General features: G+C 38.2%; 1 protein-coding gene across 10 annotated transcripts in view; it reads left to right on the top strand.

Annotated features, from left to right (window-relative positions):
• Positions 1-642: 642 nt before the first annotated feature.
• Positions 643-20664, top strand: part of LOC148849525 (RAD3-like DNA-binding helicase protein) — a 57326-nt gene continuing 37304 nt past the window's right edge. For all 10 annotated transcript variants that reach the window (XR_016101019.1, XR_016101018.1, XR_016101016.1 and 7 more), the window contains exons 1-12: positions 643-1130; positions 14606-14699; positions 15548-15623; positions 15892-15956; positions 16046-16090; positions 16197-16297; positions 16382-16523; positions 19585-19646; positions 19724-19797; positions 19879-19949; positions 20400-20487; positions 20560-20632. Coding sequence is in view for 6 of the 10 variants with exons in the window: in XM_088951090.1 (XP_088807216.1) it covers positions 779-1130; positions 14606-14699; positions 15548-15623; positions 15892-15956; positions 16046-16090; positions 16197-16297; positions 16382-16523; positions 19585-19646; positions 19724-19797; positions 19879-19949; positions 20400-20487; positions 20560-20632 (1243 nt within the window). In the remaining 4 variants the exon portion in view is untranslated. The remainder of the gene's footprint in view (positions 1131-14605; positions 14700-15547; positions 15624-15891; positions 15957-16045; positions 16091-16196; positions 16298-16381; positions 16524-19584; positions 19647-19723; positions 19798-19878; positions 19950-20399; positions 20488-20559; positions 20633-20664) is intronic.

Genomic DNA, 20664 nt, shown 5'->3' with positions numbered 1-20664 from the left:
AGTGCTTATGTTAAAAATAAGTGTTTATTTGAATAAGCACTTATTTGTATTTGGTACCCAACTTTTTCAAGTGTTCGTATTAGGCATTTGGTGATCTTTTTCTTCAATAAGCACTTAAATAAGCAATTGTGACTCTTTTTTTCTTCATTTTCTTTCAAATTATCAAAATAACCAATTGAAAGTGAATGAATAAAAGTATTTTCACCAAAATGCTTTTATAAAAGTACTTTCTTAAAAGTGCTTTCATAAAAATGTTTTATTTTTGTAAAAGTATTTTTCAAAAAATTACTTTTATAAAAGTGTCTTTGTAAAAGTGTTTTATAAAATATTATAATTGGTATTTAAAAAATTTACCAAGAAAAATCATGGAAGAAAATTTTTGAACAAGTGATTAATGTAATAGCAATTAAAAAAAATTGGAAATTAATACTTATTTGAGGCTTATTTCTCAAATATTAATAAATGCTTACACAAGCACTCCCAAACATGGCCAATCTTTTACCCTAATTTTTCAAACATTATCGTAATAAATCTTAGTCAATTTGCAAAAACATACGGGTGTTAGAAGTATTTTAACCCTTCTGCAAAATCTCCCTCCATCCAAAAATCCCAAACCCCGGTTCAAACAATTCCCGCCAAAATCGTAATAAATCTTGCCATTTCTTTCCTGCTCCTCTCCCATGTATAAAATGCTCACCTTCATCTTGAAAGTTGAAACCTTTCTTACAAGCTGAAAAACGCCTCTGCACACGCTATCTAAAGCTAATTCAAAGCAGACATGGAATCAGTAGCTCTAAAACCAAACGCTAATTCTAAGTACCAAAGCCCTAACATCCACCATATTGGTGGAATTCCCGTAGAGTTTCCTTACAAGCCGTACGGTTCCCAGCTCGCGTTCATGGCTAGAGTCATCTCAACCCTAGATCGCGCTCAGAGACAAGGCCACTGCCACGCATTGCTCGAGTCGCCTACCGGCACCGGAAAATCGTTGTCTCTCCTTTGTTCCACCCTCGCGTGGCAGCAGCATTACCGATCGAGGAATGTAAATGCCAGTCTTCCTCATGCGAAGCCCGCTCCAGAGACATTCGCTTATGGTGGTGGTGGATTTATTCCTGAAACGGAGTCTTCAAGTAATCCTTTCTTTGCCTAAGATTTCAATTGTATTTCTGATGCGCAGGATCAATAATCTCAGACTGTTCAGTGCATTCAGACCAAACGATCTAAATAGAAAATCTATATGCTATGCATACAATTTCCTCTCCGCATCTAAATGACTAATAGCTGTTTAATTGCTCTGCTTATTCTTAATGGTTAAACGTGGTTTCTGCGCACGTATTGATTTTTATCTTTTTAGGGCCATGACATGATATACAATGTCTAAGACAAAGAGTTGTTTAGCTTCTGTGAATGTTGGAAACAGTCTCTGGGATTGAATTGGGGTCTGCTCCTCACAGAGCGCACCTCACACTTGATAGCCCCTGTCAAACAAAGATAAACCAGAAACGTAAAAAAGGAAAAACACACTTGTTTGGCACTTTAGTAAAACAGCAAAGGGCTCAATGATGATCCAACATGGCAGACGTCCAAAAGTGGATTATTTCCTAAAGACTGACTTCTGTATCTGATGTATTCACAAGAGGCCCTATTTATAGGTGTGGGCTTTCTTTAACGTTAAGAAAAAATATCACTGTTAGGGGAATCCCAACAGTTACGAAGTCAGCTTGGTTTTAGCATCAGATGAACCTATTCTACCTGTTGGATCAATTACAAGTGCCCACTAGATAGGGTTAGGTGCTAGAAAATTTTCAACTATCTAGCATACCTATTGACCTTGTCAAGCAAACTATGCTGACATTGGCAATAGTTTGTTCAACAATAAAACAGACAATTCACAGATAAGAAAAAAACAGCATTAGGCATAAAGACACTTTTACCCATTGGTGTAGGCTATGCCATTGGCCGTAGGATTTATCCTTACACCAAGGTTATTCCAATCGAGGGCATCTGGTCACTCGTATCAACAACAATACCGACCTCATAGGAACATCTCGCCGTGCATTGAGAACATCTCTCATGAATAATAACACACAAGTACGGGAGATATTCCCAATACATGATAAGATGTGCCTGTGAGGTTGGTGTGAGGAGCAGATCCGGTCTCGATATTGTAGGATTAGAGCAGGTACCAGCTGACTAATGATTTTTTTTTTGTTTCCACGAGGAACTGAATTTGAACAGTTTTTATTTTCTTTTAAAGATGAATCCAACATGTTGGAGATGTTTTATTCCCAATTCAACTCAACCCAAGCTTCATGAATCCCATTCCACCATATTCTTTATCAATTGTAAGCTTTTAGATCATTTTCATTACTTTTGTTGGGAAGATGGGGTCGCGAAAATTTGGAAGAGAAGCTTTGAGGCATTTAGAACATTATTTGCCCTCACTCAGGATACAACATAACTTTGGGCAAGAAATTGCAAACAACAAAGTCGAAGATTCTCTAACGAAAACCTTTTGCGAGACAATAGTAGATTAGATTGAGAGAGACAAGGGTGATTTATAGTGAGGAGTGACTGAAAAACTTGTGTGTTCAAATTCAGCTTAGTTTACATCCTCTTATAGATTCTGGAGAGTCATCTTTAGAAGGAATGTGTTGGTTCGAAGAGGCTCTTTGTTCACTCATGATTTCAAACTTTGTGACCGTTCTTAGTTACAATTAGTGACCATTAACATTTGAATAATATCTCTTGATCATACCCAATCAAGTCATGATCCTTGGATTAACTTAAAACAATAACAGTCACGGTTCGGCCTTTGATACCCAAACACACCCTTATGCGCGGTTCAAACTGAATGTGTTTTTCTAAGTGTCTATTTGTGAGCCGTGAATCACTACTTGTGATTTTGTGATTTTGCCCACTGTATGTTTTGCAATTTTGCAAAGTCCGTAGTCTGTGATTTCATACTATGCCATCATAAACCATTTCATAACATCAAGTGTCATTGCACTAAAAATATAGTCACTTCACACAAACCACATGGGCGTGTGCGAAGTGCGAGCAAAGTGCGCCTTTAAAGTGTTTCATTGTGTTGCACACACGTGTGCACATGCATGTGTGTGCGTTGTGCAATAGCAAGTCTCTATACTCTCATCTTTATACTTCTAAGGAGTGTAAGGAAGCTCTTATTTAAAAACCCAAAGAAAGTTTAGTGATTTTCTAATGTGGGATAAGTCTCAAAAGAGGAGAAAACTAGCTCTTATTTAAAAACCCAAAGAAAGTTTAGTGATTTTCTAATGTGGGATAAGTCTCAACATGGTGGGATCTTCAAAACCATTTTCAAAGGTGCATGTGTAGGTGTGCTCTTTATGTAATTAATCAATCAAACGCCCATTGGATTTAATCTCCAATGAGATTAAAATCCAACAACTTCAACCCATGCATTATTTGTACGTCCTTGCTCTTTTAGAGCATTATACTTATATTAAGTAGCCTCTTCTTACGAGTTTAATTATTGATCCTCTTGCACATGGTCAGACTATTTCAATTGACTTTTTGCCCATTTTTATCATCTACTAGGCTGCACCTAGGTTCCTTAATATGGTACATTCTGATGAATTGTCCCGTAGAAATCAGACATTTTTTGAAGGTAATACTATATATTGTCATGTGGGACCAATGTAATGTAGGAGCTGAAGAATCAAATTTGGAATTTTCTTAAATTTTATGTATTTTTTGTATATTTGGACAATATGGGTATTTTTGTCCTTTTAATTGGTCTTGTGTGGGGCCTGGGCTATAATATCTTGTTCCTCTAGTTTAGTAGGGCTTGTTTTTCAATTTTCTGTTTATTTGCATTAGTAGATAGAAAGTTATTGCGTTTCTTGATGCACAAGACAAGAATTATGGTAAACAGTATTCCGGGCCACACAAGTCACTATAAATAGATGTATTCTCTTCCTTCTGAAGTTAATGAATGAATGGAGATTTCTTTAGAGCTCTCTTTCTGTATGGAGTGATTCCTACAAACCCTAGAGTGATTCTAGGACCCTTGGAGTGATTCCTTGGGATTTCTCTCTTTTCTCTTTCTCTACCCTTTCTCCTCTCTCTCTCTCTCTTCCTCTCTCTTTCTTGTGTTAGTTTGTTCCAGCGCTACTGCATCAAAATGGCAGGAGAGGAACAAAAGGATCATATAAAACAAGCACACAACTTTCTAGATCTGAATAAGTCATTGCCTCAACTCAGAAGGAATACTTGGTCATTAGTATTGATGATATCTGTTAGAATCTTTGTGGCTGAGTCACTGTCCTCCACTTTGCTGGGACTGCTGTTTATGACAAAGCATTCAGGGCCCAGTTAGTTGGGGCCAACATTAGGTGATGGCCTTTTTTGTTTGTGGGGGAATCTGGTTTGAGATTTGATAGTGGTTCATTGGGAAAATTTGGGCCCTTGAGCATTGGTATTTTTGTCTTGAAAGGGAAAGGGCATGCTTCTTGGGCGGGTATTGATCCTATAGGAGAAGAAAATTCTACCAAGGTTTAATTTATATATCCTCTTGTTTGCCTTGGAGGAGCCACTTTGTGCAACGTAGATTCTCATCCATATAATGACATAAATGGGAGAGAGTTCTTTAAATCCTTTTTGATCAGCAACATAGAAATTGATTCATTCATTAATAAAAAAGGGAAACAGTACAACCAGAAGTTGTGAAGAAACTGTCTTAAACTCAATACAAGAAAAACCCACCCAGCTGTATCACTGCCTTTATTACAATTGAGCCTAGTACATCTGTTGTCTATTTACTCCTTGTTTTGCTAAACCATCTGCTAAACTATTAACAGATCTCCTAACCTACTTGATTTGAATTATCATATCTCTTGAATGCCATTTGAAGTGATTGTATTCATTTCTGTAGAGAACACTGATGTGGGCCCCACAGCTGTGGTCCCCATTGTGTTCGTAGGACAGTATGTGTAATTATTTGTTTCAGTCATGTTAGTGTTAGTTGGTGGTCAGTTTGTTATTTCAGTTGTTATTTATTTCAGTTTTTTATTTGCTTTATTTGTCATGTAAGTACTAAGGGCAGATCTGTCCTTTTCCCCTATGTACTGAACATAACCTATAAATACTAAGAGAGTGGCGGCGGAAGGTCAATAAGAATCTGTCCCTTCTTTCAAACCTTTGTGTTCTCCAGTTCTTCTCCTCTCTTTTCTTCCTTTTTCTTCTACCTTTCCTAATCTGAAATTTATTAGGGTTCAAGGCTGATTGTAGTCTTGATCGCCTACTTGGTATCAGAGCCTATCTAGGGTTTCTCATGTGAGTCTAATCCAGCCGACCACATGAAAACTATCTAGGGCTAGAAGTTTATGAAGAAGTGTTCGTTGGCTGATTCTTGGAGGTTACCAAAAGAGTTTAGCAGTTGTTGAAGACTTGCCACGGCTTGTAGATGTTGGTAATCAAGAAGAATCAGAGAAGGCTAGGGTTCAGGCAACCTTGGAAGGTAGCGAACAACATTCTCTGGGTAAGTCTTATTTATTCTCTAGAGATTGCTATCAGTCAAGATAGGTTGGACCTATCTAGAAGGAGTGGCCGAACTGTTTTAGGGTTTTCTCTCTATTCTAGGGTTTGACATTAACTTTGCGGCAAACCCAACTGTTGGGCTGAACTCTTTTATCTTCTTGGAAAGTGCTTGTTTTAGGGTTTTCTTTCAGAGGTGATCAATTTTAGGGTTTCACATTGACCCTACGACAAGACCTAATTGTACGAACTGCTTGGAAAGTGCGGTTGAGCACTTATTTCGGACCTACGATTAAAACCCTAATCCTGTTCCAACATCTCAGATTGCTCTCTAAGCTGGTTTCAGACCTATTTTTTGGTTTCAAGCTCTTTTAGGGGGTGAAAAACCTGTACGGACTGCTTGGTACTGTGATTGCCGATTGGTTTTAGATCAGATTTACACTAGTTTCATGCACATACTGTGATTGCCGATTGGTTTCGGATCAAACCTGCACTAGTTTCATGCATATACCGTGATTACAGATTGGTTTCAGATCAGACCTGCATTGATTCCATACTGATTTCTGATTGCGATTGACTGTCCAAGTGTTGTTTTCTGTTATAGTAAACCTAACAGTTCGTAACTACTGATTCTTGACCAAAAATGGAGTTTAAAAATTAGGGAGAATGTAGTTTTGGGAATAACAGTTATAGTAGTATATTTGAAACTGGGTTTCAGATTACAACTGTGAGATTTGACGGGTCAAACTACTTGGAATGGACCCAATCAGCCATGATGGCTATTGGGGGAAGGGGAAAACTAGGCTACCTCTTGGGAGATGTGAAAGAACATTCCAAGGAGGACCCAATGTATACCAAGTGGGTTAAAGAGAACTACTCGGTTATGACATGGCTGTGTAATTCTATGCAACCACATATTAGCCGAAATTACTTGTGGGCAAAGATAGCCAAGGAGATTTGGGATGTTATGAAAGAAACCTATTCCCAACCCCTTAGTGTTGCCAGAGCCTATGAACTGAAGTGTGAAGTGAATAGTCTTAAACAAGGAGAGGAATCAGTTTCTGTCTACTTTTCTACCTTGAAATCCCTGTGGCATGAGATTGATCATCTAGAGACTCTTGAGTGGGAGGGTCCCAAAGATGCACAGACTCACAGAAAGCAAGTTGAGACAAATAGGGTATTTGAATTTCTAGCTGGCCTGAATTCAAATTATGACATTGTGAGGCAACAAATACTGACCAGAGATAGTGTGACATTCTCTCAAGCATACTCCCTAGTGCATAGTGAAGAGACCAAGAGGAAAGTCATGATGCAACCTCAGCTCCTTTCTCTAGCCCTGGCAACTGTTAAACCTAAATCAGGGGGTGATTCAGAAAGGGATAGGAAGAAGGAAGATAAACGGGACCTGGTATGTGAACATTGCAAGAAACCCAAGCACACAAAAGATACTTGTTGGAAGTTGCATTCTCATTTGGTCCCAGCAAAACTGAGAAATAAGAAGGGTAATGCTCATGTGGCTGTGAATACTGATTTAGCATCCTCGTTAGGCACAAAAGGCACACCCCTAGAGACTTTAGCTGTGGTTCATGTTGCCCTAATACAGTTGGAAAAGGAAGTTGGGAGTTCAACTCAGCCATCTCAGTTACCATCAGCCCCTGTCACATTTGCACTTGCACATTCAGGTACTCGAGCCTCAGCCTACCATGCTTCAACTCTAGGGAATACTGAAAACTATTGGGTAATAGATTCAGGTGCATCCGACCATATGACTAGCTTGCCATCATTGTTCACTACTTATCACTTGTCCTCCGATAGAGATAAAGTATCCATTGCTGATGGCTCACTTGTTCCCATTTCTGGCAAGGGTGACATCAAGTTATCAGATACTACCTCTTTATCTTGTCTTGCATGTTCCTAAGCTTGATACTAACCTGCTTTTAGTCAATAGTATTACCAAACATATGAACTGTTCAGTAACCTTTTTCCTTGACCAATGTGTTTTTCAGGACTTGGAGACGAGGAAGGTGATTGGGATTGGTTGTGAGACGAATGGGATCCATTTGCTCGGAGAGAGTTCTCGTTGGGAAGAGCTTGTGGATAAGAAGTCCTTTGTTTATCAGTTTGTGAGTCCGGTTATGCTTTGGCATAATCGATTAGGTCATTTATCTTTTCGGTACTTGAAGAGTTTGTTTCCTGCTTTATTTGAGCCTGTTGAATTGTCAAAGTTGAGATGTGAGAGTTGTGAGTTTGCCAAACATTGTAGAACATCTTATTCTTTGAGTAATAAAAGGAGTAGTAATTCTTTTGATATTGTGCATACTGATGTTTGGGGGCCATATCACATCCCTTCTATGGGTGGGTATAGATATTTTCTGTTGTTTGTTGATGACCATATTCGTTTTTCTTGGGTCTATCTTATACGTTTTCGAGATGAGGTTCCTGCTCTGACTCAAAACTTTCATCAGATGATTCTAACCCAGTTTGGGGCCAAAATCAAAGTCCTTAGATCTGATAATGCAAATGAATACTTTGCTAAGCCATTGACCTCTTACCTCCTTAATCATGGAGTTATTCACCAGAGCACTTGCCCTCATACACCACAATAGAATGAGATTGTCGAAAGGAAGAATAGGCACATCTTGGAGGTGGCTAGAAGCATTATGTTTACCTCCAATGTACCTATTCGTTTCTGGGGTGATGCTATCCTTATGGCAGTATATCTCATTAATCGGGTTCCTTCCCGAGTTCTTGATATGAAAACTCATTTTTCCCTTTTATACCCAGACGGGGAGTTGTTTATCGTTCCCCTTAAAACCTTTGGTTGTACCTGTTTCGTTCAGCTTCTCGGGCCCCATCATTCCAAGTTTGAACTTAAGGCCTCTAAATGCATTTTCCTCGGTTATGCACAAACTCAAAAGGGTTATTGCTACTATGATCTTGTTTCAGGGAAGAAGTTTGTCTCCATGGATGTCACATTCTTTGAGGAGACATCCTATTATCCTAGGGTTTCTCCTCAAGGGGAAGTAGTGAGAGTGGGGATTTGGGTCTCTTTCCTCAGGGGGAGTGTAGTGGGAGTGGGGTTGTTCCTTTACCTATTCCATTGGGTGATGAAGGCTGTAATGGTGAGGGTGGTAGAGTTGAGAGTCTATTACAGGCGATGTAGGTAGGTTGATCCCGGTCATCGGCAGTTCAGGCCAGTTCCAATTCCTTTTGTGGCTCCAGATCCAAGTATTACAGTCCCAGGGCCCACTGAGACACCTTCCACTGTTGTGACTTCCCCTCCTGCGGATGACCTTGACCTCCCTATTGTCGTCTGTAAAGGGAAACGGCATTGCACCACATCTATAACTCACTACATTTCCCAATTTTTATCCTATGATCGCCTATCTCCCTCTTATCGGTCTTATCTCACTTCCATTGCCAATGTCCTTATTCCAAGAACAGTGCAAGAAGCCTTATCAGTTCCAGAGTGGAAAGATACAATGCAAGTCGAAATGGATGCCCTGTTGAAAAATAATACTTGGGAGCTAGTTGACCTACCCAAAGGAAAGAAACTAGTTGGATGTAGATGGGTATTTACTGTGAAGTATGATGTTGATGGCTCCATTGAAAGGTACAAAGCCCGGCTGGTTGCAAAGGGGTTTGCCTAGACTTATGGTATAGACTATTTGGGGACCTTTGCCCCAGTAGCCAAGATGACCACCATCCGAGTTGTATTATCCCTTGCAGCAAGTCATTCTTGGCCCTTGTTCCAGATGGATGTTAAAAATGCTTTTTTGAATTGAGACTTACAAGAAGAGGTTTACATGCAGTTGCCTCCTGGATCCTATGATACAGAGATAGGTAAGAAGGTTTGCCGACTGAATAAGGCATTATATGGTTTGAAACAGTCACCTAGAGCCTGGTTTGATAGATTCAGACTAGCCCTTGGAAAATTCGGTTATGTACAGACCCAGTCAGATCATACATTGTTCATTAAAAGGGTGGACTCCTCTCTGACCCTGCTTGCTGTATATGTGGATGATATTGTAGTGACAGGAAATAATAGTAGTGAGATTGAGTCCCTCAAACAACTCCTTCATCAAGAGTTTGAGGTGAAAGATCTTGGTGCACTACGGTACTTTTTGGGTATTGAGGTTGCTAGATCTAAACAAGGGATCTTTATCTCTCAGAGAAAATATGTTCTAGATCTGTTGGCGGAAACTGGAAAGTTAGGAGTTAAGCCTGCTGATACACCAATTGAACATAATTACAAGATTAGTACAGAGGGCGGGGAGCCTGTTGAAGACAAAGTTATGTTCCAACGGTTGGTTCAAAGGCTCCTATATCTCTGCCTAACTCGGTCAGATATCAGTTATGCAGTTAGTGTTGTCAGCTAGTACATGCATTCCCCTAGAACTAATCTTCTTGCGGTAGAGAGAATATTAGCGTACTTGAAGAGATGCCCGGGTAGAGGTATACTGTTCAAGAACAATAATCACATGATGGTGGAGGTCTATACAGATGCTGATTGGGCTGGGAGTGCTGATTACAGGAGGTCTACCTCTGGATATTGTGCCCTTGTGGGAGGTAACCTTGTCTCTTGGAGGATTAAGAAACAGAGTAATGTTTCCCGCTCTAGTGCTGAAGCTGAATACAGGTCAATGGCTAACGGAGTGGCTGAAATCCTATGGCTGAGATCACTACTTGAAGAGTTGGGTATTGATTATGAGAAGCCCTTGATACTGTATTGTGATAGTCAGGTGGCTATTAATATAACCTACAATCCGGTGCAACATGACAGAACTAAGCATATTGAAGTTGATCGACATTTTGTGCGAGAGAGGGTCTCATTACAAGAAGTGTGTCTCCCGTATATCACATCCAACATGTAGCTCGCAGATATCCTCACCAAGGCTGTACCAAGGAAGAGGTTAGAGGCCAACCTATTCAAGTTGGGAATGATAAATATCTATTCCCAACTTGAGGGGGAGTGTAGAGAACACTGATGTGGGCTCCACAGCTATGGTCCCCACTGTGTGAAAGAATGGTAGGATCCATCTAATGGACGCCATAAAGGTTGCGGAATGGGTGGGCGAATTTCAAAAATTTCCTACCTTCTCCCAACTGGGAATCATATTCCCTAAATTTAGAATACAATATTCAAGGATCCTACTTGAACCATAATCAAACCAGATCTGTACCAAAAGATAAATGGGAGGAATATACCTGATCCGGAGAAGCAGTATCTCCCAAAGTTGGTGTTCACGCCCAAAGAATGCTCCAAGATCCGTTCCTGTTGAAGATGACACAGCTGTGAATGGAACGGAACCAGCAGGGTGCGTCCTACACATTGGATCCTTCACAAGAATCCTCTGGAAGTACTAAACACTGAATCTTTTTCAGTCTTTCTTGCAAGATTGATGTCAAGAACAGATTTCTTGACTTTCTTTTCTGCAAAGATCTAATCTTGCAATGGTAGATGGCGGTGGCAGGAGGAGATCTCCAAAACGAAAAAGGCTGAACTGCTTTTTTTTTTTTTTCTCTTTTTTTGGAGAGTATGAGATCTGATCTTAATTCGCAGGAACCTTTCTTGCGATTTTTCTTGGTTCGAAATCTACTGTAATTCTCTCTATCTTGGTTCGATTTTCTCCTCCTTTCTTCTTGATTAAGAAACCTCCTTATTAGGAGTTATCCCAATCCAAATCAGTATTTGGATAGGGGATAATCTTAATCCTTTCTGCAGATAGAGTTAGCTTACTCCTGATCTTATCAGGAGGTTACCAGATTCAAATCTAGTTTGAATTTGGTCTCCAAGAGTGGATAAGGCTAAAGGCCCAATCCTTTTACTAACATTAATCTCAGATTCGCCCCAAGGATGGGTGATCATATCAGTCCACCTCGAAATGGGCTTCTGGCCCATTAAGTGTTCAGTGTCTAATTACTTTCCAATCTGCTGCCTAGTTGGGCTTCTTTGTATGGCGTGGGACCCAAGCATTGATCTACACACCAGCCACATGGGTTCGGCCCAGTCTCTAAAACAAGGCCTAGCCGAATTCACTGAAAAACTCAATGAACCCCTTGAGTCCATCATATGGACCCTATGGGCCCAACACTTACATTAAGTGGTCCCTGGGCCAAGCCATCTTATAAAAGCCCAGGGACTGTGGGCAGGTGCAAGATTAGCCCATCAGGTATTATCCTCAATGGTCTTACACTTAACCTCTCAGCCCTTAATAATCAAGCACTGCCCGAAAAGAGAGGACCTCTCCCTCGGCTGCAAGGAACAGTGCCGCACTCTCCTCTCACATGGATCCCGGGAATTAAAACCATTTGCAAACAATTTGAAACCGCACATATCTATATATATATATATATAAATATATTAATTTTGCAAAACAAAATTCCAACGATTGAAATCAACTGCCGGCAGTTTGGTTTCCATCAGAGAGAGTGCATTCCCGATCATTACCCTTTGTCCGACAAAGTGGCTGATTCTGTCTCTATGATCACCCACTCAGATGAATTCTCAAACTGCCCCAACATACCCAGGTTTTGATCCCCGCTAAGGATCTCACTGATTGGCATATCAAAGGCAGCATGATCCAACACTTAGTGAAATGTCATAATCGAGTCTAGGGGTCAGGTGTAACTTTCCAGTTTTGCCCATTTATCTCCAAGGTCCAGGGCAATACTGAAAATCTGGTCCGGTTCAAGGATTCAAGTAATCCCATACTGCATGTGCCTCGGGTCTTACCTTGATGGTTGAGACAGGCCATCCCAACACTTGGTGGCACACCAACATCAGGCTTGGCAGGATAAATCTCCCCAGACTTATCCAACGGCTGTGAACATTTAAAACTAACACGAGTCTCTATAAATGTCCAGTTTTAGGGTTTTACACAGAATTAAACCAAACAATATGAATCAAACATGCACTTTATTTATTTCCACTAAATTACAAAAGTACATCAAATCAGATTGAAACTGAGGGCATACAAAACTGTCTAACACTGTGTTCGTAGGACAATATGTGTAATTATTTGTTTCAGTCATGTTAGTGTTAGTTAGTAATCAGTTTGTTATTTCAATTGTTATTTATTTCAATTTCTTATTTGTTTTATTTGCCATGTAAGTACTAAGGGCAGATCTGTCCTTTTCCCCTATGTACTGAACATAACCTATAAATACTAAGAGAGTGGCGGCGGCAAGTCAATAAGAATCTGTCCCTTCTTTCAAACCTTTGTGTTCTCCCGTTCTTCTCCTCTCTTTTCTTCCTTTCTCTTCTACCTTTCCTAATTTGAAATTTATTAGGGTTCAAGGCTGATTGTAGTCTTGATTGCCTACTATTTCTAAGCTTCCAAACCACCCCTTCGCCTTTCTTTAACCACCCCACTACCAGTTTTGAGTCGCCTTCAAGAACCAATCTTTCTGCTCCCATGTCTCTAGCCATTTTTACCCAAATACTGCAGCAAAAATTTCTGCAGTTACAGCATCACCTTGTACAATTAGACTCAAAACAACGCCCTTATAGTGCCCCCCTCATCTCTAATCACTCCTCCAATTCCAGAGTCCAGACGGACTTGGATTACCCAGACTACTGCCATCAAAGTTCAATTTCAACCACTTGGCCATTGGGGGAGACCACATCTCAAGGGGTTTTTGTTTCCTTGAGGAGGAACTGGTTTTAGGAGCGGTCATAGGTGTTTATCTTACAAGACATCTTTTGGATTTTCTAAGAACATTTTGTTGTGGATTGCAAAGGAGATCCTAACATTATTGCAGATGATTTGTTTGGATGAGGGACAAAAAAGAAGATTGCATTACAAATTCTTCTTCCAATAGCGAACTTTGTACAGTCTCATGGTTGTAACATCTTTGTGATGAGCTCCCAATTCACACTCTTTGGATTGATGCCCATATTGTAAATCATATATGTTTTTTATGTAACATTATTAACATTCAAAAACTTTCCCTTAAAAATAAGATTTAATTGTTACAATAGGGTAGAATTTTTTGATTTACTCTTTTTTCTGCAATATAGTGTCCTTTAAAGTAGCACGTTGGGTAAAAATCAAAGGAGGAACTGTTTGAAGCTGTAACAGTAAGAACAACACATGGGTAAAAACTTTGGTATCTCTTTTGAGAATTCTCAACAAGTGACATAGTAAGATCCTGGACTGAAGTGGTACAAACAGTAAGACCTACAGAGAGTGTAAGAATGGTTTGGCAGCCTCCATCTTTTAACAAACTGAAGCTTAACATTGATGGTAGCTCATTGGGTAATCCAGGAAGGGCAGGAATAGGAGGTGGTTTTAGAAACCACGAAGGAGTGCTGGTGGCATTATTTTCGGGACCTATTGGCATTGGAGATTCAGTACAAGCTGAAGTGATGGCTCTCTTAGATGGATTAAGGCTTGCTGTACAATTTGGAGTAAGTGAATTGGAAGTGGAAGGAGATTCTCAGTTAGTCATTTCTTGGTCCAAGAATCTCAGATTAGCTCCACGGAAATATAGACATGCTTTTAGGGAGTTCGGCACCTTGGTAAAGAGATTCAATTCCACTTTTGGGTGGATAAGGACTGCAAATGGAATGACAGATGTATTAGCAAAGCAAGGAGCTGATAGAGCTGGCTTGTTTTGGGAAAAATTGTAATCTGATTTATTTTGGGATGCTGGGAACTTATGAGCCTTTTTTGGGATTTCTTTGTAACTGTAACTTGAAAAGCTCTTGGGGATGATATCCCTGTCATCACATTGTACTGCTTCAGTTTTCTTTAATTCTAATAAAATAATTTCTTCTGCTGATAAAAAAAGATATAGTGTCCTTTAGAAGTGCAGTTTGATATAACTGTCATCATAAGCTTTTGGGATTGGGATAGTTAACCCATCACATTAAGACACTTCCTTTTCTCGAATCATTTTGTTGTGCATCTTAAAGGCCAAGAAGAGTAACTGTTGTCATGAAAAGTTCTGGTTAATATTGAAGTAAAATTTTGTTTCCACCAAATGGTATTTACATTGTGAAAAATCTGAAAATTCTTTTTTCTTGTTGTCCTCTTCTCCACATGGTTTTTGACTCTACTGTTGGAATGCGATCTTTTTATAGGTAATATTGTATCTGAAAACGTGGAGGCAGCTCCATCAGCAACTAATTCTAAGAGTTCAAAGAAAAAGACAGTACCCACCATCATTTATGCCTCGTAAGTTCTGTTCTGTTCTGTTCTGCACCAGCATTAGGAACAATTGCTTTTTTATCTGGGTAAAGTCTGAAAGGCAATATATTACTTTTACAGTATCAAGGAGGGTTTATTTATTGGAAATTTAATTGGAATTGTTGGTGAAACTGAACTATAGTGGAACATATTTATACTTAATAAAGAAAATGAACTATGTATTTTAACATCATTAAGAAGGATTATTTATTGGAAATTTATTGGTGCTGTCATTGGTTGTCTATGCATGTAACTACACCATCTAAATGGACTTTTCCACATCTTGTCTGTAATTGGAGTAACTTTTGGAGCAAGTAGAAAGCTCTAAAGGAGCAAGGTGAAACTAAAAAGTGAATGGTTTTAAGTGGTAAAATTGTAAAAAAGTGGTTTAAGGACTTCAATTGGCAGAAAACATGGCTCGGGCAGGATGCATGTAGCTTACCCCAACTAGCAAGGGCCAAGGCTGAGTTAGGTTGAAAGAAGATGAACATTGTAAAAGCATGTTTCTTTTGATAGAGCACATTGTAAGCATTCCAAATACAGGTTATTTAGAAAAATTAAATTCTTTATCATATCAGACTATTAGTTGTGGTAGCTTTAGTTTTGGGCACATTTTTTTATGAGTTTCTGGGCACAGTTTCACCTTATCATGATGAGTTGATGAGGCTTAAATATTGTTGGGGAAACATCTTGCTTCTACAATTAGCTTTTTAAAATATTTTGGGGATTTAATTCGTTTTAAAGGGGTTACATTGGTATTTTCAGCAATTACTTCTAGCTACCAGTTCTCTTGGTTCGAGTAACCTTTACTTTTTTGCTTGTATTGCTTGTGTTAGGAGGACACATTCGCAAATTAGTCAACTGATTCGTGAATACCGCAAAACATCTTATCGTGTGCCAATGGCAGTTTTGGTAGGTTTTCTTCCTTCTCTCAGAGCCTGTGAAATTATTAGTTTCTAGGATACTTTAAGTGGTCATTGTTCTGTGTTATTTCTGTCTATGCTTGAGTACAGGGAAGTGGTTTTCTCAATTAGCTTGTTTATTTTGATGTGAACTAGCATGTTAAATTTTTACTACATTCTTTTCTTTCATTATAGCTTTAAGTTCTGCATTTCAATATTTCCTCTCAGAAATATTTCTTTGCACAAGTTTACTGTTGATCCCTTTGTGTGTGCTACAGGCATCACGGAAACACTACTGTACCAACATGCGTTTACGTGGGAAAGAGAATGTTCAAGAAGAATGGTGTGCTTCAGAGCTTCAAAGGATCTTATTTTGTTTTTGGGTTCCGTTTCTTTAAATCTTTTATTAACATTTTGTATTTATGATTCTAGTAAGCTGCTTTTGAAGGACCAAGTCATAGGATGTCCAGAATTCAAGTGAGTTGGTGCTTTTTCCGTGTTTATAATGCACTGGAAGGTTATTGTTTATTCTTTGGTTTCTCCTGTTTTTCCCACAAGAGTATTGAATCTATTTCACAAATAGGAATGCACATAAAGTCAAATATCATCCATCCCTCCAGAAAGGTGGATGCTATGAAGTCCATGATATTGAAGATGTTGTGAAAGTTGGGCAACTGGTCAAAGGTTTAATTCTATTGATCTATTCTTATGCAAGTTGAAAATTTGATTGCACTTAAGAGACACTTATGAGATTTGTCTGTATGGTAGGCTGTTCGTACTTTGGAGCATGGGGTCTGTCAGAAGATGCTTGGTTAATTTTCTGTCCATATAATTATGTCATCAGTCCAATAATTCGGAGAGGAATGGAAGTGGATCTTAAAGGAGCAATTGTGATTCTCGATGAAGCCCAGTAAGCTTATAAAATTTATTATTGCTGTTGAATGAATTCCAAATTTGTCAGTTCTCCCCAGTGCTCTAGTATTGTTAATGACACTTGCACTTTGGACAAAATATCCTCTTTTATTAATTACATGTTACTAGTTGCATCTTTCCTTGTGGAGCACTGTACTTAATCTTATTGTATTCAGAAGTTGATTTGGATACTTTGAAATAATTATTTAAATTTTGATTGTTTTTTTTATCAAAGATATGTTTTTTTATTGATAACATCAAACTTTTGTTAGAAATATATGCTGAATGTACAGAATAGATAAGTACTAGGTGTAAATGGTAAAAAGACAATGAGAGACAAAATCTCTCATCTCTCCCCACACCCAAGTTTCTGATTTACAATTGTACCCAGAATAAAGTTTCTCTTTTTAACCCTTGTTTGGATAAAGCGTCTGCTACAGAATTAGCACAACACTTTATCCAATTGAAAGAGACTTTCATTTCTCTTGTCAGCCACCTAAGTTTCTTCTTTTCATTGTTGTACATCCACATCTCTTCACTTTGTATCCAACTAACTACCAGTTTTGGATCTCCCTTAATAATCAGTTTTCTAATGTTCAGTTCTTTTGCCCTTTCTATACCCTCCATCAAGGCCAAAACTTCTGCTCTAAGAGAACCTCCTTCCCCAACTGGACCAGAATAGAGAGCAACGATCTTGCCTTCCTTGTCTCTGAATACTCTGCTTTTTTTGGTAAAACAAAGTATTCTGCTTTTTTTTTTTTGATAAAACAAAATACTCTGCTTTTACCTGATCTTCCTGGGTTTCTCATACTACTATCATCAAAGTTTAGTTTGATACAGCCTCTTTCTGGTGGATACCACTGATAACTAGAAACAGTCTTAGGAGATGGAGATTCAGCCACTTCTTCCATTTTCTGAGCAAATTGTCCATTGACACATTTGAAAAGGAATCTATGGATTTCAGCCAGTGTACTGCTTTAATCAAAACTGTGTCCCTAACCTCTTTATTGGTTGATTGAGCACAATGTGAGATGGGATTCCTATAGCTGACCTCAAATAGTTGGAATTATAGCTGAGTTATGTTTGGACTTTTATTGAACAAAAATTTATTTGACATCTTCTATCAGGATGACACTATGGTTAATTTAAATACAACTCTAGTTGTGTCACAATCCCCTTTCCATCATACTTAAAATTTAATCTAGTACCCAATGGGTATACTATTCTTTTGGTGTCAAATTCTAATTTCTTGAAAGAACAATGTGAGCAAGATAAATCAATCCATAATAATCTCTCTGTGAACAAGATAAATATTTATCAACGTTTTGTTATGACATGGAGAATGCTTGATGAACTTTTCAAAATGCCTACTTGTCATCTTGACAAGGATATATGGTCTTCCTTAGGGACCGGATATTCTTAGAAAATATGGGAATCCTTATAAAATATTTGGGATATGCCATAATATTTTTCATGTTACACAAGGATCTGGTTTTGCCTTGTCTTACTAGAGGAAAGAGGTTTAGAGATTAGTTAAAAATTTCTTTTTGGTTTCTCTTTTTTGGTTTGTGCAGAATTACTCCTCATATGCAATCATTGGTTGCTTGCATATATGGCTATATCATTTCAGTTAACTTTCTGTCATTGTCTCACCCATGGGGCAATCCACAAACTCCATGAATGTTCCTATTTCTAATCCTGTGATTCCTAGTCTTGCTGCTCACCCATCTTGGCTTTTTACTGACCTAATTATATTATTCTTTTATCAACAACTGTAAAAAAAATTATTAATTGATGTAACTGTTAACTTACATTGCAGTTCTGTGATTGTCAGCCTTGGCTCACCATAATTGTTTACAGTATCAAATACAATTCTCCCATGTTGCACAATTCCCTAAAACATCTGCTTCCCTCCCACCCCCTGTTTAGCCAGCTCATCTGCTAGACTGTTAGCAGGTCTAGGTACCTACCTTCTGACTGACACCGGATTCTTTACTAAATCTTTTACTTCTCTAATCTGATATCAGTGTTGCCAAGAACCCTTCTGATTATTTCCCAATCAGCATTTTATTACTTTAGAGACCCTTTCAATAATTGAATTTCTGATCTAATTATCTTATAATGCTTTCTTTTAGTCTCTTTGGTATATGTTAATCACATATTTATTATTTACATGTACAACAGAAACACCTCTTTACTTTAACCACACTGACATAGTTTTATTAATGGCATTCCTTCAATTTCTACCTCACTATGGCACTATGGATGATTTAGTATATCAATGTATAGTTAAGGTGGCCAGGCACTGCCTTAGTATATCAATGTAGTTAGGAATGCAACTTGAGTCTCGTTGGGTTATGAATTTGTTAAATTTTCAATCAGCCCGAACCCTGTGCCTGATGTAGTTGAAATTTTTCAAATTGGGAAGCCTGACTTGCAGCTCTATTAATGATTTAAGTGACCACTATAGTAAACTTGGTTGTTATAGAATTAAAAATTCCATTTCCTCAAAGTTGGACTAACTTGGAGGATGATAAAAATGGTTTTTTCTAGATAAGAAATAGTGATGGCTTCTTGATTTTTAGAAAGAAACGTTGAACAGTTAGGGTTTTACTGCTATGCATGAGCAGGCACTTTATAATGCATATATTGAAGGTGTTCTCTTTTCTTTATTTTTGGTTTTAGTTGATTTGGAGTGGGGATTTGGTAGTGGTGATGTTGGCTTGTTATTTTATTTTAGGATGATGCTTGGTGGGATTTGGCTTGTTTGGAGGGCTGGGTGATGTTATTGTGTTCTATAATTCTATTGCCTTTCTTGGTGATATATCCTCACCTACAATTGTATGGTCATTTTCTTTTTAATGATTTTTTCTCTACTATCAAAAGTAACTTTTTTGTTCTTCTGGGTAGATAGGTCGACTTTTTTTTTTTACATGTATTTATACTGTAATGCAAATCATGTCTTGAGAGACTTTCCTGGCACAACTCTTGCTATTTGCCAATATGTATGGGTTTATATCTGATTAAATCTTATTTCAAATTTGTTTTTACTATGATAGCAACATAGAGGATATGGCACGTGGTGCTGGTAGTGTGGAAGTTGAAGAAGATATGCTGTACAGTAGGTTCTGCATCCATCACTTTTCTATTCTTCTGTGAAATCTATATTATGCTTATTGTTTTCTTTCTTCATGAAAGCATTGCAGATGGAGTTGGGGCAATTGTCCTTGGCTGATGCAGTGACTTATCAACCATTACATGAGACAATTCAGGTATTCATTTTACTTGACATCTTGTCAGATAATCTTTGGATTGAGGTTATCTGCTTAGCACTGAAAACTAGAATTATGAAGGGAATCATCAGTTGGATGGGCTGCAGAAAATGTACCTTGGAGAGGCGTGAATTTCAGCGTTTTTGCTCATGGTGAGTTAGTTTTGACAATTTTGTTATTATCTGTTGTATTAAGGATGATCTGCTAATTTCATCATTGCTTTAGCATCTGATAGGTGCATATGAAGTCTTTATGATGCTTGAAAATTGTTGTTTAAACTTGGATTTCTAATCTAGTGATAAAAAGTCATCATGCCAATTCATATTTCTTTTTCAACAAAAGTAGTATTGATTTATTACAAGATGCTTGAAATTACCCAAAGTGCACAAAATTAGATAGAAAATGTGTCCACACAACTCTATTACTTGTCCTTAAGTTGATCAAATTTATTTTGGTGTTAATGTGTATAGGTGAAACTTTGTCAAGGTGGTTGTTGCCTAGGCAACTGGTATTTAAATATATTGTTGAAACCTCCAAAGTGAAAAAGATTTTGGTGTTCATGTTTTTTCACATTTATTTTGGTGTGTATATTTTTGTTGCAGTTGGACTGGTGATAAGGCTTTAGCCGAGCTTCAAGAAGCTGGTATTTCTCAGCAGTGTTTTCCAATCTTGAAACAGTGTGCTAACAAAGTATGTGAACATTTTCTTCTGGCTTCACTTCTGGCAAGTTTTATATACAATTGATTGATTTTGTTGGTCAAGGCAATCAGAGCTGCATCAGATGCAGAGTCAGAGGGACCTCATTTAAGTGGCATGTCAGTGGCAATACTAGAAGGTAGATATTCATCTTACTCTTTGTTGATTATC

The sequence above is a fragment of the Nelumbo lutea genome, chromosome 6 (genome assembly GCF_056320005.1).
Source record: "Nelumbo lutea isolate HS-2025 chromosome 6, American lotus-T2T, whole genome shotgun sequence".
Lineage (NCBI taxonomy): Eukaryota > Viridiplantae > Streptophyta > Magnoliopsida > Proteales > Nelumbonaceae > Nelumbo > Nelumbo lutea.
Note: the sequence above shows the minus strand (reverse complement) of the source record. Positions and strands in the feature narration are given on the sequence as shown.